At 37.0% G+C, this 20655-nt stretch overlaps 1 protein-coding gene across 1 annotated transcript in view; it reads left to right on the forward strand.

The window, feature by feature from the left end:
* Window positions 1-6492: 6492 nt before the first annotated feature.
* LOC139724366 (uncharacterized) overlaps window positions 6493-20655 on the forward strand; it is a 28283-nt gene continuing 14120 nt past the window's right edge. The window contains exons 1-7 of the mRNA XM_071635517.1: window positions 6493-6538; window positions 8414-8561; window positions 9115-9196; window positions 13815-13930; window positions 14476-14816; window positions 15668-15831; window positions 18786-19077. Of these exons, the coding sequence (XP_071491618.1) occupies window positions 8470-8561; window positions 9115-9196; window positions 13815-13930; window positions 14476-14816; window positions 15668-15831; window positions 18786-19077 (1087 nt within the window). The 5' untranslated portion in view covers window positions 6493-6538; window positions 8414-8469. The remainder of the gene's footprint in view (window positions 6539-8413; window positions 8562-9114; window positions 9197-13814; window positions 13931-14475; window positions 14817-15667; window positions 15832-18785; window positions 19078-20655) is intronic.

The following is a 20655-nucleotide window of genomic DNA, read 5'->3' on the forward strand; positions in this document are numbered from 1 at the left end:
AAGATGAGATGATGCTCCAACAATTCATTATAGCTCAAATATCACCTGTGCAGTGAAGAATCAGTTGAGTAGGTTGGCTAACTTTCATGCTTGCAGTCAAGACTTTATTTGCTCTCATAAATGTTCAACAGAACTTGCTGCGTCCATTCAGTCCTGGGGTTACTGCCTTTTTGAACAAGTGGTATTCATAAACGAGTGGTATTATCTACACTTGTGTATTACACAAAAAGTTTCTTAGGATTGCAACACACATTGGATTATAGCCATTGTGGCGTTAGTACTTGAATTCTGTAAGCAACATATTCAGGAGTTCATTGTGTGTGGCATATAATCAGTACTTCTTTTGTTTGCTAAGTACAGATAGAATTGTGCTCTTAATGTTTCATGATGTTTGAAAGACAACAAAATAGATAGCAAATTGGCACCAAAGATATGCTCAGACTATTACTCGACCAATGCAGCACAGCACTGAGATAAGTTGGACCACAGGTACTATTTTAATAGATTTGATCAAGTACTGCATTTGCCCTTTCTGTACTACAGTCTGTATTTTTCTTTTTCAGAGTAGAGTATTCGTACATATATGAATTGTACCAATCTCTTGTGCGGTTTGAAATCTTGTATACAAATTGTTTTATAAGACACTAAATGTTGAAAGTTGAAGGAAGAGAGCCTGGTGATCTATTGGTTTGCAAAGTTGGACTTGCTGGAATTTGACATCTTTGAGATGGATAAGCAGCTCTGAAGGGATGGCTTTTGTGATTTCCAAAGTAAAAGAAGACTTCAGTGAGATGATGGTAATGATGGTCTCACCGAATATCATTTGAGTGTTGTCTGTTTTCAGTCAGAAGAGGACTTTCCTTTTTTTTTCTCTCTCTCTGCCAGACTTGCATAGAACAAGGCATTCTAAACATTGCATTAGAAGTTCATTGCTCTTATGTTTACATTAATTCAGTGTGCTTCTATACTGCATTACAATGTTACAAAGTAGCTACATGTGATATGCTGTGTCAGAGCTGATTTCTCTGTTTGTATGATTTCTATCATTTGTATCAGATTATGTCAGGTACTGTATACGCTGTATATTTCGCGGGGGTTTTATTTTCGCGAATTTCGCGAGTCGGGAGCTATTCGCGAAATTAACAACACGCGAAAATATTACCTTCCGAAATGAATCCCTTGCCTTGATGATACAAACATTTCAGTACTAGTATACCATGTCACGGCTTACCGAATAACAGACCATACTGGCTAAGCTTGTTTACGCACGTCCACGTCTACTTCCGAATACTGTAGAGAGCCAATCCATTATCGCAAGGGGACCACTCGTCAGAAATCTAGCGCGATGGACTTAACCACTTCAAAAATGTTGAATTCTAACTTACTAGTTCGCAGAGTTTGGCAAGTCTTTTTCATGCAGTGTATAACTAGTATCATTCTTAATTGCTAGTAAGTTGAAAATTCACACTTTCTTTGCCACTTCATATTTTCTCTTGTCCCCCAATCGCGAATTTAACCACTCGCGAAAATGTGTGACAGCGACAATTCGCGAAAATTTATGTACGCGAAAATTATAGCGTATACAGTATGTGATAATGAGGTATTTGATTAGATGTATCTTTGAAAATATTAAAAGGAACAAATCACAGTGATATTTATTGTGTTCCTACTCAGTGGTAGATTTCACCATCTGCCATGAACAGGGTAGTGAGAAGGGGTATTTTGTCATTTGTGATATACAAGTTCTATTGCAAATGCAAGAAAGAAATTAACCAAAGTAATATGATGTAAATCTAAATATGCAAAGGTTGGTTATGTAATCAACAGTACAAAATTTGTATTCACATGTCTTCAATGTATAGGGTCTGGAAAGTAGTGATAGCGGTTCAAATTTTTTATAATAAATGATAAGTCTTGCCTTTTGCAAATAGAGTCCCTGGAACAAGTTGAATATCATTGATTATCATTAATAGAAGCTTAATGTATTCACCATGCATCAATACTGCTTTGTTCAAAATTAATCCATATTTAGAGTGAATTTGCTGGCTACTACGTATTATGCCCAGTTGTGGAGGTAGAACAAATTATCGGAGGGAAGAGAAGAGTCATTTCTTCTATATAATATGTCATATTTTTGTAGGCATAGATGATAGCAGTACTCAGTGAAAACATGCTATCTATGATTTCCTGTACAGTTGATTTATTGTTTTATCTTTAACCGTAGACTTATGTACATATACTTTAATCTATTTTGTTGCTGTACTGAAATGTGTTCTCACTGCTAGTTACTATGCTTATTATGTAGTCATTCAAAATTTTGTGACTCATCTAATCAGACTGTAAGATAAAATCTGTATTCATTTTTGTACTCATTCTTGTATTCAATAATGCCAGAATGTCTGTGTTCATATTCACTGTGTGATTGAAGGGAGCCATATGGTAATGCGTAACTGTGTTGGTGAGGTTTTTTTAAGAAGCCCAACTTTGTAATGGAACTTGTCAGGGTGTGTTCATGAGTGAAAAGAAATTTTCTGTCATCTCAAGTCAACATTTTCACCAACATATGGTTTTATTCTTCCTTTATGTAATATAGATACTCTTTTTCCTTCTCAAACAGTCATGTCCAAAGTGCTCCCCTTTAAGAATTAAAAAAAAAAATGTGAAGTGTAAGTAAAGCATCAGATATGAGATTATAGATTTTTCCTTTTTTTTTTAGTGTGATACACTCACCTGTGAGTATTGACAATAACATTTGATGATTATGGGCATAATTTATTTAGTCTCCATTCTGCACTTGTGTCAGGTGCAACAATTAAAAAGAAACAAAAAAACATTATTTCTCAATATGGAGGCTAACACTGTGATGCCGTCAAAGAATTCATCAAGAAATCCTGCTTTGTTTAAAATGATACAATAATGTTGTAATTTCAATATATGAATTTAGATATATGTAGATTTATGCTAGTCCTCTTCAATACACAAACACTTTTATCAAATTTGCAGGTTGCTGTACATGCACTATTACTGTGTAGTAACTTTGCTGCCAGATTTCTTGTTTTCTCATAGCTTATGGCAACATCACATGCATGTACTTATATTTCATTTGCAGCTAGCAAGTTTGACACTTAGACAGTTTGATAAGTATTTGTTGACTGCCAGTGTCTTTTTGCCAGCTTCTTCACCTTTTGTAGTCTCTGAAGAATTAGGTCTTGAAGGAAGTTTAAATGGCACAGTCTTTACGCATCTTTTAGAGCAGTTGATAATCACGTGCTGTAAGGTTAGGTCAATAATTCACATTATGCAAACTAGTATTTGTCAAGTTTCTCATGAGCTTTTTTCTTGTGTGTGTGTGGAAGCTTCTTTGTATATGTACTGTAAAAGTGGTTTCTTTCGCGTACAGATACTTTCGCGGTTTCCATCGGTGCCGACTTTTTTACGTGTGTTTAAATTCACGGTCGGCAAAAACTGTTTTATTGTGCACATGAAAACCCAAATTATAATCCAATTATTCTTTTATTTGTTAAATAGAAATTATAATTAAATGCAGGCTTACCTAAAATCCAGTCTCTCGAGTACTTTATAACATGCTTATAAAACTATTGTTACCTAAGATGACTTACATTGCGCGGTATCACTGTGTGTGTGTTGACCATCAATACACTCAATGCGCGGAATCTTCGTGTGTGCATGTGCGCAATAGCGTTGTAACAAGCGGCAAGTTCAAAACAACATTATTTCCTTGCGTGGTTAATTTCGCACGACTTTTCAAAACATTTTCGCATGATGTTAAATTCGCGGTTCAACCTCAAAGCGCGAAAATAAAACCACCGCGAAAGAAACCACTTTTACAGTACTTATATTGGCATTTTCATTGCCATTTAATTTTCAAAGAATTGATAGGAATATCAGATGCTATCTTTTGCTCAAAACCACAACTTTGTTTCCAGCAGTGAATTTTACAAAGGTACTCTTAACCACTCAGCAAGTTGTTTTTCCTAATAATCTGATAAATCTATGTGATATAAATTTCTTTTTCTTATGTTCCCTTATGACTATTTGTCAATTGTGTCTTTTCTGTTTTATCTAATTGGCTTGTTATTTGGTTGTGGCAGGCATAATATAGTTTCTTTGATAGCACATTAATAATGTGTTTAAAATGCAAGTTTAGAGATGAATGAAAATTAAAAGTACTTTGTTAGATCATACTTTGTCTTTCTCTTGGCTTTTATTTTGCATTCTGTGCTATGCATTCTCTAATTTATTGAAGAATTTGAATCACAGTTTGGAGAAGTGTTTGCAGGTGTGAATTTCTTGGGAAACTAAAAGCAATCATGGAAAGTGGTTGGTCAATTGGAATTGGATTACAGTATAAAGAATGAGACATGTTCAGATGCAACAGATGTTAATTCATCTCCATTGAATGTCATAAAGGAGTTAATTCCAAGAGGAATCCAAAGTTTATTTAATGAAAGGTGTTTCTGAAATGGCTGAGATATCCAAAACAAATCGATCCTAATAAAAGATGGGACCCACATTTTATTAGGATTTCTTTGTTTTACTTTGTTTTTGGATATCTCAGCCATATAAAAACTGATTTTCATCAAATGAACTTTGAATCCCTCTAGAATTATATGCTTTTTAACATTTCATATAGTGGTTTCTAAGTATCTCACCAAAACTTAAAAGCTATATCCTCACCTCAGCCAATACTATACTACCCCTTTAAAATTGTATGCTCTTTAACATTTCATAAAGTGGTTACTAAGTATCTTGCAAAAATTTAAAGGCTATATCCTCACCTCAACCAATACTATACCTTCCCTTTAAGATAAAATCTGGGTCTAGACTGGAGTAAATTTGAAAATGGCTAGAACAAAGTTTTCAAACTTTATCAAAGTTTATGACCTTATGTATAGGACAGACAGCTTGAGACTTACAGACTGTATGTTTCATTGTTGCCCGATATTTCCAATATTTTCTTTGATGGTGTTGCAAGTTGTTTTTTTTTTTTTTCAAGATTTTTTTTTTAGATAAACAAAGTAAAACAAAGTAGTCCTAATGAAAGGTAGGTCTCAGCTTTTATTAGGACCTCCCTGTTTCTGGATATCTCAGCCATTTGAAAACCGTGTACCTGATATTGTCGGTTTGCATTCCCAAATACATGCACATGGCCGATGGAACCTTGGGGGCCGTGGGGGCTCGGGGCCCATACAAAGTGCACCATACAAAGGAAGACATAAGGTGTAATCGCTTAGGGCCCCCACCACTTTTTTTAAACCCGGAATTACTATATGTAAGTGGCACTAAATAGAAATAGATAAGAGATCTTGAAGTGTGAGTGCGGTAAGGTAATGTTTTTCCACTGAAGACCTTTTTTTTTTTTTTTTTTTTTGCTTGTCAGCTGAAGAAACGCGGAAATGGAAGGGGAGAGATGAGCTGAGGACTTTGTGGGTATTTTTTTTTTTTTTTTGGGGGGGGGGGGGTTTGTTAGCGCATGAAACCTTGAAGTGGGCCCCTATACACTTTTGAAAACCCTCCGCCAGCCCTGATACACTATTTGATTTCGTTAAAGCTATACGGTACTGTATAGTTTACCACATCTTGCAGTTAAGATCCTATCTCCATTCTTCTGTATACATGACTTTTTTTTTTTTTTTTTTTTAAACATAGTAGGCAATTTGATCTTATTGCACCAATACCATATCATGCAGTTTTGGGTCCCATACTAGTGTTGTTTGTATAGGCATATAGGCCTACATTGCAAATGTTTTATTTATCTATTTTTTATTTTTTATTTTTTGTTATTTTTAATTATTATTCATTTTTCTTTTTTTTTTTTTGGTCGTTGCGATCAAGTTCAAGAAAACAAAGCTAGCTTTGTTTTCTTGAATTTCTTAAAAAAAAAAAAAAAAAAAAACACTCACACAAACAAAGAAATATTCCAAGACATTTTCTTGGATGCATCTTTCCCATGAACCACAAAGCACTTGCAGCCCCGGCGCGGTAAAGAGGGGGAGGGGCACTTTTCTTTCCAGTGTGGACATGTGTGCATAGACCTGTTGGCCTCATACCAAATACATACGCGCCACATGCCTAACTTGTGTAACGAATGTGGAGAAAACAGCTGAAAAGCCGTTATGCAACTGCGAGCTTTGCACACAATGGACCAATCCGAAGGCGTCGCGCTGAATTTCAAACATCTGTGCGCGAAGTGTTTGGGATCTCCATTCAATCGGTGGTGGAGCAGTGAATTTTCGTCTCACCGTATCACTCCGCAAGATTTAAAAACTCGTGACCCCAAAAACAGTCTACTTTTCTTTTATCACCCTCAGATATTTTTCTGTGTTTTATTTTGTGTCATGATCCACTAATTTTGATGAAAATACAACATTTTCAATGAAATCATACGTATTCTAATGGGATTTACTTTGTTTTGATGCATGGATATGAACGCTTTGTAAGTTCTCCGTCCTTTACACCGCTTTTGTATATCTCCGCTAGTAAATGAACCCAGGGAAGCTCACCGTACAACTTGCCGGTATGTAAAATTCATTACATTTTTCTTTCTTTCAGTTTTTCTTTAAAATATAACTCACTGAAACAATCTACACTCGTATCGCACAAGGTGTTGGTCCTCATTTTAACTTGTAAATCGTTAATGCTTGTTCATTGCATGGATGTTGTTAGTGAACGCTGCCGCTTGGACAGACAATGAATGGCAGTAATGTAGCCGTAGGTTCCCGTGGTAAGAGAGTGGCCAGTCAGTGCATTGGCAGTGCTGATGGGGTGCGCGCTGTGCACAGCCATGGGGCGTCATGATACAGCTCAGCCCTATCTACTATTTAATATGAGTGACAACTTCAATAGCGGTGGAAAATTCACCCGTAGCTCGGGATAAACAGTCAAGGTGATTCACTATTTTGGGTCATCGAGGCACCCAGACAGAGAAACAGACACAGAACTGTGTTGAATATCAAATGAATATTTTTAACATGGTATGGGCTCTTCATGCAGATTTTCATGTTTTGTCCGCATCGCGCATTAACAAGGTTACATGTCATGAAATTGAGATCAAGACCCTGTTCAAGTGCTTGCCAGTTGGTGAAGCAAAATCTATCCTAACTGCAAAGCCTGACCGGCGCGGCATCCATGTAAAAATATCTTAAATTTCATTGCACAAAATTGACCAGTGACAGGAATAGATCTAACAGTAACATTACACGTTAGTTTTGGTTAGGATCCTATGAAATTTTAACTAGGGCCTAACAGTTGTACTTGACTGAAAAATCTTTCTGTATCTTGTCAGGGATAGATCTATGTATGTTCCGCGGAGACTGCGTCCGGCTCTGCGCCATAATTTGAAGATGATAAAAAACTCCAGACTGATGGATTTTTCAGTCTAACTGTTAAACAATACCATTGATAACTAGCAGGTGTAGCCTTCTTGATAGCTTAAATTTAACTAACGTCAAATCGATTTGATATTGATGTTGACTTTCATGTCATTGCTCTTCACTTGTAAAGTTGTAGAATCTACTGTACATACAGGTTAGAACGTATCAGCACTTCAACCACTTGTACACTATTACCCTCGGCTGTCAATCTTGAACTATACTACGGAAGTCAAGGTAGTAAGTATACAGATCAAACCAGCCTCAGCAGGGGTCGGAAGGAAACTAGAAAAAACTTTGGAGTTGAGCAGAGGAAGGTTTGTGACAAAACCTGAGTGAAAAGCGAGGAGAAACGACAGTGAATGAAGTGGAAACTAAGAAGATAGGTGTCTAGAATCTAAGAAAAGTGAGGTTATTAACTTAGTGCTGGTGGTGTATGAATCAAATGATGTTATTTGTTATCATGTATGTAGGACCTTCTCCAATATATGCGTGACCATACTCGTTAGGGTCTATACTGACTGGAATTTGAATATGCCCCTCTTTCACTTACACTTTACAATAATTGTGCTCCAGTTTGATAAAATTGGGATAATTATATGTAGGGAAAAGGTACGTATCAAATGATGTGTCAGGTTTCCTCTTGTCTGACACTTGGAGCCATACCATACATTGTATATTCACAAAATGCAAGATGTCATGAGTTGTCATCAGTCCTTATTTAAAGATGATACCCTGTAACTCCATAAACATATTTAAGTTGTTTGAACTTGATAGTTGTATTCAACAGTGATATCACAACTGGAAAATAAGGTATTGAGCCACTGCATTTCCAACATGCAAAATATACACAATGTACTGGTATACTTTTACTTCAGGCTGATTGTTGATATTCAAGTCTTTCATCAAAGTAACCATCATATCACTTGCATGGACTAAATCAGTTTTCTGTAAGTAATCCTTTTTTTTTTTTCTTCTTCTTCTTCTGATTCTTCTCTTGGTCCTCTATAATTTCTGCACAGGCAAGGTGGACGTGGATCAACTTCAAGCTACTTCAGGACGTCAACAATAATGCAAGATGACGCTCCATGGAAAGATAGTCGTCATTAAAAGGAATGGTGCAGATGGTGCCCATTTCCCTCTCACTGCTGACCAGTGTTTGTTTGGAAGGTACCAGTAGTTGCTTTTCACATCTTTCCCCTTGTTTATCAGCATGTAATTTTTAGATAGTTATATTCTATGAAAAAAAAAAGATGTTGTTTATTGTCCATTGCTTACAAAACTGGTGTATCAGAACATGCTTTCATGAAGGGGTAAAACTCTAATTGCGAGTTTTTATGTACCAGTAATGAGTAGATGCAACTTTCTCTTCATTGTAGTTCTCAGAATTGTTATAGTGAATGATTTAATGAAGTTTCTAACATCTATATTTAATTAAGTCTGGAGAAGAAAAAAAATGAAAGAAGAGCATGTTTATCAAAAAAGTGATGTGTCTCAGTTCCTAGCGCTGTAGATATGAATGCATTTCCATTACTCTTGAATCCTGTGTTCTCAAAGAGACTGAGTAACTTAACCATTCTGTAGGGTGAAGTGTTTTTGCAATTCAAAAATGATGATGATATAGTCCAGTCACTACAAATTAGCAGATAACCAGCTGCTCACTATAATGTCGAAGCATTTGAGTACAAATGTTTTCATTTATCTGCTCTTTGCTTTCCACAAGGACCAACGAATGTGATATCAGGATACAGCTACCAAATGTCTCCCGGGAGCATTGCAAAATTGAGGTGCAGAAAACTGGGGAGGTAAGTGTTAGTGTTTCTGTGTTTGGCAGCCTGATAAATTTGGGCTTGGGCATGTTAAGAATGGATGCATGGTGTATTGTACAGATAGATAACAGGATACTGTATGTGGGCAAAATCATCACTGAAAACTTCTAATTTAACAATGACCCTTGTCATTGTCAGATTGGACAATTCTTGTTTTATTATTTTTTTGAGGAGATGATTGCCAAAAATCATGTCCCTCTGCTCCATGAAACAAATGAAAACAGTAAAGAATAGTCACATTTTATATATTGCTCATCAAATTAAAGTCTGATCTTTTGTAGCATATGCATCATGATCATCATATCAGCCCTGTGTAAAAGCTCTTATGGTGAACATGGAAGGTAGCACTAAGATATGAAGGCAATGATACTAAAGATTAGGCAAGTGATGATGCAGTTGCTGTCTGATCATGAATTTCATATTAATCATCCATGGCAAGCAAGCATGTAGGCTTGCAGCACCCTGTTCAAGTGTTAGATGTACAATGTAAGATTACATCATTGCATTATATGTTTAAAACAATCATGCTAGCTACCTACATGGTGTAAGTTCACTGATTAAGGTTTGCTGCCAATTCTGTCAATTCATTTTCTTAATATTAAACGAAAAAATACTCAATTTCACATTCATTTTTATATAGAAAATGTGCTGATCTCTCTGTATGCCACTGCTGAATGATGTCATCTGAATTTATTAATGTGACTTAAGTTGATGTGTGGTGAAGTTTGTCAGATCTATGGGCATCATCAATCATCATGTATGTCTTTTTATGCCTCCGCCACGAAGTGGTGCCGGAGGCATTATGTTTTCGGGTTGTCCGTCCGTCCGTCCGTCCGTCCGTCCGTCCTTCCGTCCGTAATGAATTTTTTGTGGACAAGGTAACTATCAAAACCTTTTGAGGTATCCTAATGAAACTTGGCATGTATGTGTATTAGGGGGTGAAGTTGTGCCTATCAACTTTTGGGTGCATATGCTCAAGGTCAAAGGTCAAAAGGTCAAGGTCAAATACATAAAATCTCACTATTTCCATCATATCTATGCAATGCCTGAAGATATTTTCTTGAAACTTAGTGTATACATGTATTACCCTATTAAGATTCTCTGGTGAAAGTTTGGGTCTTGAGGTCAAAGGTCAAAAGGTCAAGTAAAAATCTTAAAACTTCACCTTTTTTCTCTGTACCTTGGAAATTGTTCCGGGTCTCTTCATGGAACATAGTGATGTACTGACTGGCAGTGATTATCTAGAGAATTTAGGGTTCATGGGGTCAAAGGTCAGGGGTCAAAGGTCAAGGGCAACACTTTAAAATTTTACTAAATATTTCCCTCATGTTTGTGCAATGCCAGCAGGATTTTTTTTTTTTTTTTTTTACACTAGGTGTATGCATGTTTAACCTAATAGGGCCATTCTTTGAAAAGTGAACCTAATTTCAAAAAAATGAAATTTGTTCTCTGAAATTTTGAGTTGATTAATCATACAGAGCACTGTATGAAGTTGCATGAATTATAATTGTATTTTTAAATTGAGGTCTTTATTGTGCTAATTTGCATATATTTACATAGGCATATATTATACAGGGAATATTGAGCATTTTTGCTCTTTGTTTGACTGATGGAAAGATGTGTCTATTAACTTCCTTTCTGTGATATAGATGGTAAAATTATGTTTGTCCCCACGTGATTGAACATATCTAGCCTAAGAATGATAGACATAATGAAATCATAAGGAAGTAATTAACATACAAAGTTAATTATCTCTTAATGTCACACACGTGACCAAAAAACAGGAAAAGTTTATGCTAATTAAAAACCTGAGCCATGATCAACTTTCTTTTTCATGTCAAAAGCTAGTTTGATTGTATCTTACTTTCCACCAAATTTAAGCATCCTACGGTATCAGACTTAATTAATAACAAGCAAATTAATTAGTCACACACGTGACCACTGGTCACGTGTGTGACTTATGTGTGGTCACGTGTGTGACCAGCAATTCATTTGTATACTTAAATAATGCACATTATTGCCCTTTTTCATGACAAGAATGTACCCATATTCAATGGTACATTCTACACAGTTATTTCAAGAATGATACCCTTAAAAAATGGAGTAATAAGTGCAGTGTCCAGCTCTTGGTCTCAAGTTTGACACTTTTACCAGAATGCACAAAGTTTATAGTAACTTCCTATTCAAACTGGTGAGGAGTCTGCTGGACAATTGTGTTGCAATATGTCACTATCTAACAAAAGATATTCACATTTGATTTCTTGTTACACAGTAAAGCCATTTGATAGTGATTACTTATCTGATGAAGAGTTGTCTCATCTACAATATATCCACATAAATGATCTTGTATGTTTCGTAGTGCATGTGTATTGCATGTTTTTTTTTTTCAATGGCAAGACTAGCAGTCATGCCATTGAAAAGAATTAGGATTGATGTGTATGCAAACATGTAATTACATAGCATTATCAGGTTATTCTACCCTGAATTCATTTGACATATTCAAACATTGTCATTTGAAGTTAAGTTAAACTGCACAGAATTTTGTAGTCATGTTTGCATACTGGTCATCTGATGGACATGTACAGTTTAATGTACAATGCTCTACACAAAATGTGTAAGCAACTAAGGAATTACATTTTTTATCACTTTGATCATCTTTTAGAAGACATACCAGAAATGGGAAGCCGCACTTCATCTATCCAAATATTTGCAAGCAAATTGATTTCAACAATTAAAGAATTGATGAAGATATTTAAGAAAAAGAGCATCATTATTTAAAAATGATACAAACTGCTAATGATATGGGGGAAAGTACCTGATGCTTGATTTATGATATCAAGGTACCAATAAAGATTTGCTTAGAAATAAAAATCAGTATCTCTAAAAAAATTAAGGATGGATAATTGCAAATTTAATTACCAAAGTTTAAAATAATTAAGTCAATCAAACAGTTTGATGCGAGTGTGATCAGAAATGTGATCGAAGAGTGAGGAGAGAATTAACAAGTTCTTCTTTATTACAGTAGTAAGGAAGGGAGATCGCTTGCGACTTCTCATTTACTTTGATAATCAAACTACACTGTCGATTGATATCATACATCAGATAAAAGTAGTCATTTGTGTGTCAATACATATAAGTTTATAATCCAAGAATTCTGGTTACTTGTGATTGGCATGAAACACGGCATAATATCGAGTTAGAAAATGATCATATGATTTTGTGCATGTTTGTACGTGGGGTGTTGATTTTTGCATAATATTAGAACATGCACACAATAATTCAATGCAATCAAATATAAATGGCCAGGTTTGTAAAAGACAGCATAACACATAAAATCAACCTATATGTGCATGTTCATTATTGTATTTCTGCAGTAAACATAAACTTCGTGTGCAACTGCCTGCTTTTTGTATACAATAGTGTATCATCTAAATGAACTTAAAAAAATAAGAATGTTTCAGGTCCCTTCTTGTGTCTTTATTTCTAAAATCAGCTAGACTAAATTTCAACATCAGATAAAACCATTGATAGCTGAAACTATGAATTATTATATCTAATTTAGCACAGGTTTTCACCATGCAATGTGCCTGGATTTTCTCGGTCAGTATCATGTCACACACGTGACCACCCAAATGTCACACACGTGACCATACATCAACACATAAAGTAATACATAAACAAATACCTGTAATAGATTTATACTGTTTGTGGCTCATTTCCTATTCACAAAACTCTAATGCATGTCTGCCAGAATCATAAACATTCTAACTTTTAAGAATTCACAGAGTTTGTAAGTTAAGTCTTGATCATGAAAAATCCCATTCCGTGCGAGGTCACACACGTGACCGAACTTATTTGACCTCTGACCCTTAATCAATAAAATGTACAAAACATTTCAAATTGTCACCTGATAGGTTTTGACATACATAAGCCAAATACACACAAACAACTAGTATACCTGTAAGGCCTTTCGAGTTATATGAGATACTTTTCCCAATTTGCTGTATTTTTGGTCACACACGTGACTAAGAATGGCCCAATAGAGATTCTCTGGAAAGTTTTTTTGTTTTCTTTTGTTTTTGCCTCAAAGGTCAAAAGGTCAAAGATCAAGTGAAAGTGCTGAACTAAGTTTTTCCTCCATATCTCGGAAGTGGCTCAAGTTATCTTGAAACGTACTACATATTTATGCATCTTCTGCCTGACAGTGATTATCTTATGAATTTTAGGGTCAAAGGCCAGATGAAAATGGTAACAATTTACTATTCAATACAGAAATTGCACTTTTTCTCCATACCTTGAATATTACTCAATGCATTTATAAACGTATGAATTGGTCAAAGTCAAGTTAAAGTCCGTAAATCCCAAATACATGCTCTCCTATTCATCCAATTAAACCTAGGTCATGGAAGGTGAGCATTCAACACATTTGTGACAAACCTGTCATTTTAACATTTGCCAATTTTGTGAAAATGTAATCACACATTGTCCACATGTACTATTTAGACCTATTAGGAGAATCATGCATTATGGCGGAGGCATACCAGTCGCCATAGCGACATTTCTAGTTTTTTTTTTTTTTTTTTCACCTGGACAGGTTTACCTTGCCAACTTGAGTCAGGTCAACCCAACCCTTCTGAATGGAAAGGCTGTGACAGAGCGTGACTTTGTGCAGCACAAGGACGTCTTCACCATTGTAGATCGTTCTTTCAGGTACATGCTTGCACTTGCCACGATGGAGATGCAACAAACGTGAGAGAGGGTAACCTCTCCGAAAATGAACTTTTGATCAACACGTAGTTCTAAATTTCTATATGGACTGTAAGGTGAAATCATTGTCATTTGAGAAATGCCATTTGCAAACCTGTGAAATTAACCATTGGTCTATTCAAGCCTTTCAGTTATAAGCTTGGATGCATATTTTTAACTTCAAAGCTACTTGATCTCAGTATATTGATCACCCTCCAAGTTTAAAGATCGGGTATGATAAACGCCAGTGATATCTCCTTATTTCATACGCTTGTTTCATCAGTGTTTTGTATGTCATGAAAGTTGACTAACTGTAGGGATGAGCTGATTTTATATGCATCTCTGTGCATCTTACTGCAATATGCACACATAGATTGAGTAGAGGTAGTAACTGATCACAGAAACCAAACAGATGATCCAAGCTGATGTGACAAAGTTCTCTGCATTGCTAGTTCCTGGAGGAAGTGTCCTTATTTGAGACTTCTTTTACACACCTTTGTTTTTGTAAGGTTTGAGTATCCTCCTGGATCTGCTCTGAGGAGCCCTACTAAGCCAGAGGTTCAGAGTCCAGAGGTATCCTCCACCACCACCAAGCAGGCTAACGGGGGAGGGGACACACCCCTGTCCTCCAAGAAAGCCACCCCGAGTGCTCAGAAGAAGAAAGACACGCCTGGTAAGGAGAAGGCATCCACTGCAGCTGCAGGGAAGACCCCAGAGCCTGTGAAGCCAGAGATCTCCAGACCCACTGAGGTCGCGACTCCCAAGTCGAGTAAAAAGGCCACTCCAAAGACTGCTAAGGCTACTACTCCAAAGGCAGCCAAAGTGGCAACTCCAAAATCAGCTCCAAAGAGTAAGTTCTGCCTTGTTAGTTCTTCTTGTGAATGACCTTTCAAATGAAATGTTTACAATGTTTGTGTTAGGGGAGTAAAAGTAAAAAGTTAAAATTAAAACAATCAATTATTAATTTTAATTGATTATGCAAATTAGAATATTTTTGTGTTTATATGATCATATTTTAGCCTAATTAAAAGCATTGAGAGTGTCCTTTTTGGTTTGTATATCTGTTTTAGCATATTCAACAATTGTACATCACAAAAACTTCCAAAAGTAATTTCAATTCTTATGTATTTTATTGTTTTCAGAATTTCTTATGTATTTCTTTCTTTTTTGACTTTTGTTTTTTCTCTGTTTTTTATTGGAAATTGTCACTGACCACTTTTCTACCATAATTAGCATAAAATTAATCAATAAAAGGGATTAATTGAAAAAATAACCAGGTTTTTATGACTTTCATGACAGAGCACTGTTTTCCATAGGAAATGTACACAAAATCACAAAATTGTGCCCGTTTTGGGGTGACATGCCATTACAAAAATGGGCGCGGCTTCGAAAAAGTATGTTTGTACTTTGTAAATTTGGTCTCAAAAGTTGCGTGAGAGTGGACAAAGAATGTCAAGAAGCCTTGCGACGAGGCCTTCTCGCGTTACAGAATTATAGCGCGAAATGTCGAGGGGGCGGATTCTGCCCCCCAGCCCCTTTAGGGTTGATATGACATAGCGAAGTGCTGTGCCTTCATTTGTTGGCTCTGCACCAAGCGTGAGATGCAATGCCTTGAATGATAGCATTGGTTTGATACCCAGAAGCTCAAAAGTGTTTTCTACATGATCACCCGAGGGTCGATGCTGATTTCTTGTTTGGTAGGCAAGACACCACAGAAGACACCCAAGAAGGAGTCTCCAGCACCCAAGCCTAAGAAGGCCACACCCTCTCCCAAGGCCAAGGCTTCGGCTGCCAAAGATGTTACTCCAACCAGGACTCCTGCAACTAAGAGGCGCAGTGGATCTCTTAGCAAGAGCGGAGGCAAGGTAGGGGAGCCGTCTGGTGCAGAGGTCTATGAATACTGGGCAGTAGAAGAGCCGTCTTGGCTTTGTGACCTAGGATGGTATTCTGAAATCCTTCCTAGGAAGAAATTTCTTCCTGAGTGGTATTCTGAAAATCTTCTGAAGTTTCTTCCTAAGTTTCTTCCTAACTTTTTTCGTAAACTTAGGAAGAAACTTAGGAAGATATGCAAGTGCGGATAAATATTAGGAAGATATGCAAATTTCTGACTTATGAAGAAGTTGGTATTATAGAATGCACTTAGGAAAGAATTTTAGAAAGATATTTAGGAAAGCTCCACCCCTGTCCTAAGTACGTTGTTAAGATAAAGCAAGCTGCAAAACATCATGAAAGGTGCTTGTCATTCACTGTGCGCAGTATGTACTTTGTATGCGCAAAATGCGGGTGAAATATGGGACATGCCTTGCACACTTGTATTCAGCCCTATGTCATAATGATATGTGGTTGTCAGTGGTTGGTTCCTTATGATGCGACATTTCATATTGGTGTAAGAAAGAACAGTGGGCGGGGATAAGGATGGCCTTAAAGGGATATTAGAGTTTTGGTTGAGACCTAATTTTAGGTTTCTAACATTTTTTGGTGAGATAATGAGAAACCTCTTATGAAATATGAAAGAGCATGTAATTTCATGAGGAATCCAACGTTTATTTGATGAAAATTGGTTTTGAAATGGCTGAGATATCCAAAACAGAGCGATTCTAATAAGTGTGGGACCCACAATTCATTACGATCGCGTTGTTTTACGTTGTCATGCCTCCGCCACGAAGTGGTGCCGGAGGCATTATGTTTTCGGGTTGTCCGTCCGTCCGTACGTACGTCCGTCCGCATTCGTTTATGTGATAACTTGAGTAATATTGACTGGAATTTTACCAAACTTGGTCCAAGTATTAAGTAGGATGGGGCAATTACTTGATTAGATTTTGGGTGAAATCAGCAAAAGTCAAAGGTCAAGGTCAAATCATTAAATTGTACTGTTTACGCTATAACTCAAGACTGGATTCAGCAAATTTCACCAAACTTTGTCTGAGGATGATGTATGATGGGACAATTACTTTATTAGTTTTGGAGTGAAATTGGACAGAGGTCAAAGGTCAAAGATCAAGGTCAAGGTCAAATCCTAAAATTTGTCTGTTTACGTGTTAACTCAAAACAGGATGAAGCAGCGTTCACCAAACTTGGTTCAAGGATGATGTATGATGGGGCAATTAGTTGAGTAGATTTTAGTGACATTGGCAAAAGGTCAAGATCAAATGCTAAAAACATTGCTATTTCCCCCATATCCATGCAATGCGCGAAGATATTTTCTTGAAACTTAGTGTAGACGTACTACTGCATAAAGATTCTCCAGAGAGAGTTTCATGTCATAAGGTCAAAGGTCAAAAGTTCAAAGGTTAGGTGAATATGTCACAATTTCACTTTTCTCGCAGAAGGTTCAATGTATCTTCATGGAACTTGGTACATACACATGTACTGACTGGCAGGGATTTTCTGGGGAATATAGGGGTCATGGATCAATAGTCAGGGGGTCAAAGGTCAAGGTCAACTCCTCAAAATGTTATTATTTCCCTCATATACTAGTATATAAATATGTAATGCTTCCATTATTTTTAAAACTAAAACTTGATATATATATGTATTCCCTAATGGAGATTCTCTGGGAAATCTCCAGCCAGAAGGTCAAAGGTTAAGGGTCAAAGGCCAGGTTTAAATGCAATATATTTATATATATATATATACTGTAATTACACTCTTTCTTCATACCTTGAAAATTACTCAATGCATAAACTTATAAAAGGGTTGGTCAGAAGTCAAGTAAAAATTCTCAATTCCCCAAATACAGGTACCTGCACTCAATAGCAAACCTAGTTCAAGGAAAGTAAACATTCAAATATTTCTGACAAACCTGTCATTTCAGTATTTTGTCAGTTTTGTGAAACTGTCATAACACATTGTGAAGACATTGTACCATACACCCATTGGGAGAATCATGCATTATGGCGGAGGCATCAGTCGCGGTAGCGACATTTCTAGTTTTTGGATGTTTCAGTCATTCCAAACCCGATTTTCTTCAAATAAACTTTGAATTCCTCTCAAAGGGGAAGGCTAGTAAGTGATCAGTGGGAATCAGTGGAAATGCTTGGAGATGATTGTTCCAATCCTTATGGGATATATCTATTGTTGTGTGAAAATGATTTGCTTCAGAATGGTCTCATATTCAAGTAATGTGCAGTTTAATGCTTCCAGGTTAGCGTCCCTGGTCAGTGACGGAGCATTAATCTGCACATTACTTGAATATGAGACCTTTCTGAAGCAAATCATTTTCACACAACAATAGATATACAATGAACTCTTGAATGAATCCCATAAGGATTGGAACAATCATCTCCCAGCATTTCCACTGATTCCCACTGATCAGTTACTAGCCTTCCCCTTTAAATTGGTATGCTCTGTACTATTTCATAAGTGTTTGCTTGGTATCTCGCAAAAAGTTAAAAGCCCAATTCTCATCTCCACTAATACTGTACCATCCCTTTAACCCTAACCAGGCCAGGCATTTTGGCCTGTTCGTGACCGGGGAAGGGTTGATTCAACCCACTCCCTGGCCCTTTTAGGGTTAAATGTTATAACTCCCCAAATCAGTCCATTGATTTTAGGTCATTGCCTTGCATGACAGTAATCATAATTTAGCTGAAATTCTTCTTTTGGTATCTTTTCTGCAGAACCATGAAGTTTGAAAATAATTGCATTAATTCATTTTCAGCAGCCAAACCTGAGACATTGCCGTACTAAAAATATGACCAAACATCTATACCTTTACCTCACATTGTTTGCAGATATTTATGGAAGCCTATTTAGGCTTGTGCTGTATGCGTAGTGCCTCAATTACGCAGACAGTTTCTTTGTTACATTTTGCCCCAAGATGACACCGTTTGGAAGCCCCCGAGTGCCACAAAACACCCCACTGAAGAACTCTATCAGCCAGCTGCGGCGTCGCTCTGCACCGGTCAAAGAGGAGGAGGAAGGTGTGTCCCCAGCTAAGAAGGCCACGCCCAAGGCAGCCTCTCCAAAAGCCGCTAGTCCGAAAGCAGCGACACCTAAGAACACTACTCCTAAGGCAGCTACACCCAAGGCTGCCACACCCAAGGCTGCCACACCAAAGGCTGAGACACCAAAGGGTACTGCAAAGAAGGCTGCTACTCCGAAATCTGGTGGTAAAGCACAAACACGTCTTTTTAAACTTGATTTAACCCTAATGATGCCGAGCTATTTAGGTAGATCATAGAGAGGGGAGGGGGGCTGGGAGCCCCCCGATCTCGACTGCGCGATCACAACGAAAAATCGCACATACATTGCCTATGACGTAATGTAAAGTACCACAAAGTTAGTTTTTTTTTTTTTAATTATCATTTATGCTTCATTATGCTAATTTATGCACAATTTTTGTCCCCGCCGAACGAGTTCGAGCAGGGGACTATGAAACGGGCTCCGTACGTGTGTGTGTCCGTGTGTCCGTCCGTGTGTCCGTCCGTCCGTCCGTCCGTCCGTCCGTGTGTCCGTGTGTGATCAAAATCTTCAATTTGCTACTTCTCTGTCATTTATGAGCCAATTTTGATTCTGTTTGCTTTATATGATAGCACTACATGGGAGCTTTGAAACTTCTACACAGAATTTCAGTCGTGACCTTTGACCTTGACCTTTGACCTATATTGTACATTTTGCTACAAAATGCTACTCCTTCGCCATTTCTAACCCGATTTCGATTCCGTTTGCTTTATGTGATGGCACTAGGTGAGGGCTTCAAAACTTCTACACAGAATTTTGACCTTTGACTTCTTTGACCTTTGACCTTGATTTTTTGACCTATATTGTACATTTTGCTACAAAATGCTACTCCTTCGCCATTTCTAACCCGATTTCGATTCCGTTTGCTTTATGTGATGGCACTAGGTGAGGGCTTCAAAACTTCTACACAGAATTTTGACCTTTGACTTCTTTGACCTTTGACCTTGATTTTTGACCTATATTGTACATTTTGCTACGAAATGCTACTCCTTCGCCATTTTTAACCCGATTTCAATTCCATTTGCTTTATATGATGGCACTAGTTGAGGGCTTCAAAACTTCTACACAGAATTTTGACCTTTGACTTCTTTGACCTTTGACCTTGATTTTTGACCTATATTGTGCATTTTGCTACAGAATGCTACTCCTGCGCCATTTCTAACCCGATTTCGATTCCGTTTGCTTTATGTGATAGCACTAGGTGAGGGCTTCAAAACTTCTACACAGAATTTTGACCTTTGTCTTCTTTGACCTTTGACCTTGATTTTTGACCTATATTGTACATTGGCTACAAAATGCTACTCCTTCGCCATTTCTAACCCAATTTCGATTCCATTTGCTTTATGTGATGGCACTAGGTGAGGGCTTCAAAACTTCTACACAGAATTTTGACCTTTGACTTCTTTGACCTTTGACCTTTGACCTTGATTTTTTACCTATATTGCACATTTTGTTACAAAATGCTACTTCCGGCGGGGACATATGTTACGCACCGCGTAATTTCTACTTTTCCTTGTTTGTGTAAATATTCTTTTTAGTGTCCTGAGCAAATACAAGAGAAAAATGTTGTGCAATCTGAAAAAATTTCTTATGTATTTCTTTTTTTGACTTTATGTTTTCCATTGTTTTTTCTATGAAACTTGTCTGCGACATTGTTCCGAACAAGAAAATATGTTATTAATTGATTTTGATCAATGAAACCCCAAAATTGTCATGCTTTTTTGAAA

Source organism: Diadema antillarum, unplaced genomic scaffold (assembly GCF_040938485.1).
Source record: "Diadema antillarum isolate AM-2024a unplaced genomic scaffold, OU_Dant_1.0 scf00000211, whole genome shotgun sequence".
In the NCBI taxonomy this organism is placed as follows: Eukaryota; Metazoa; Echinodermata; class Echinoidea; order Diadematoida; family Diadematidae; genus Diadema; species Diadema antillarum.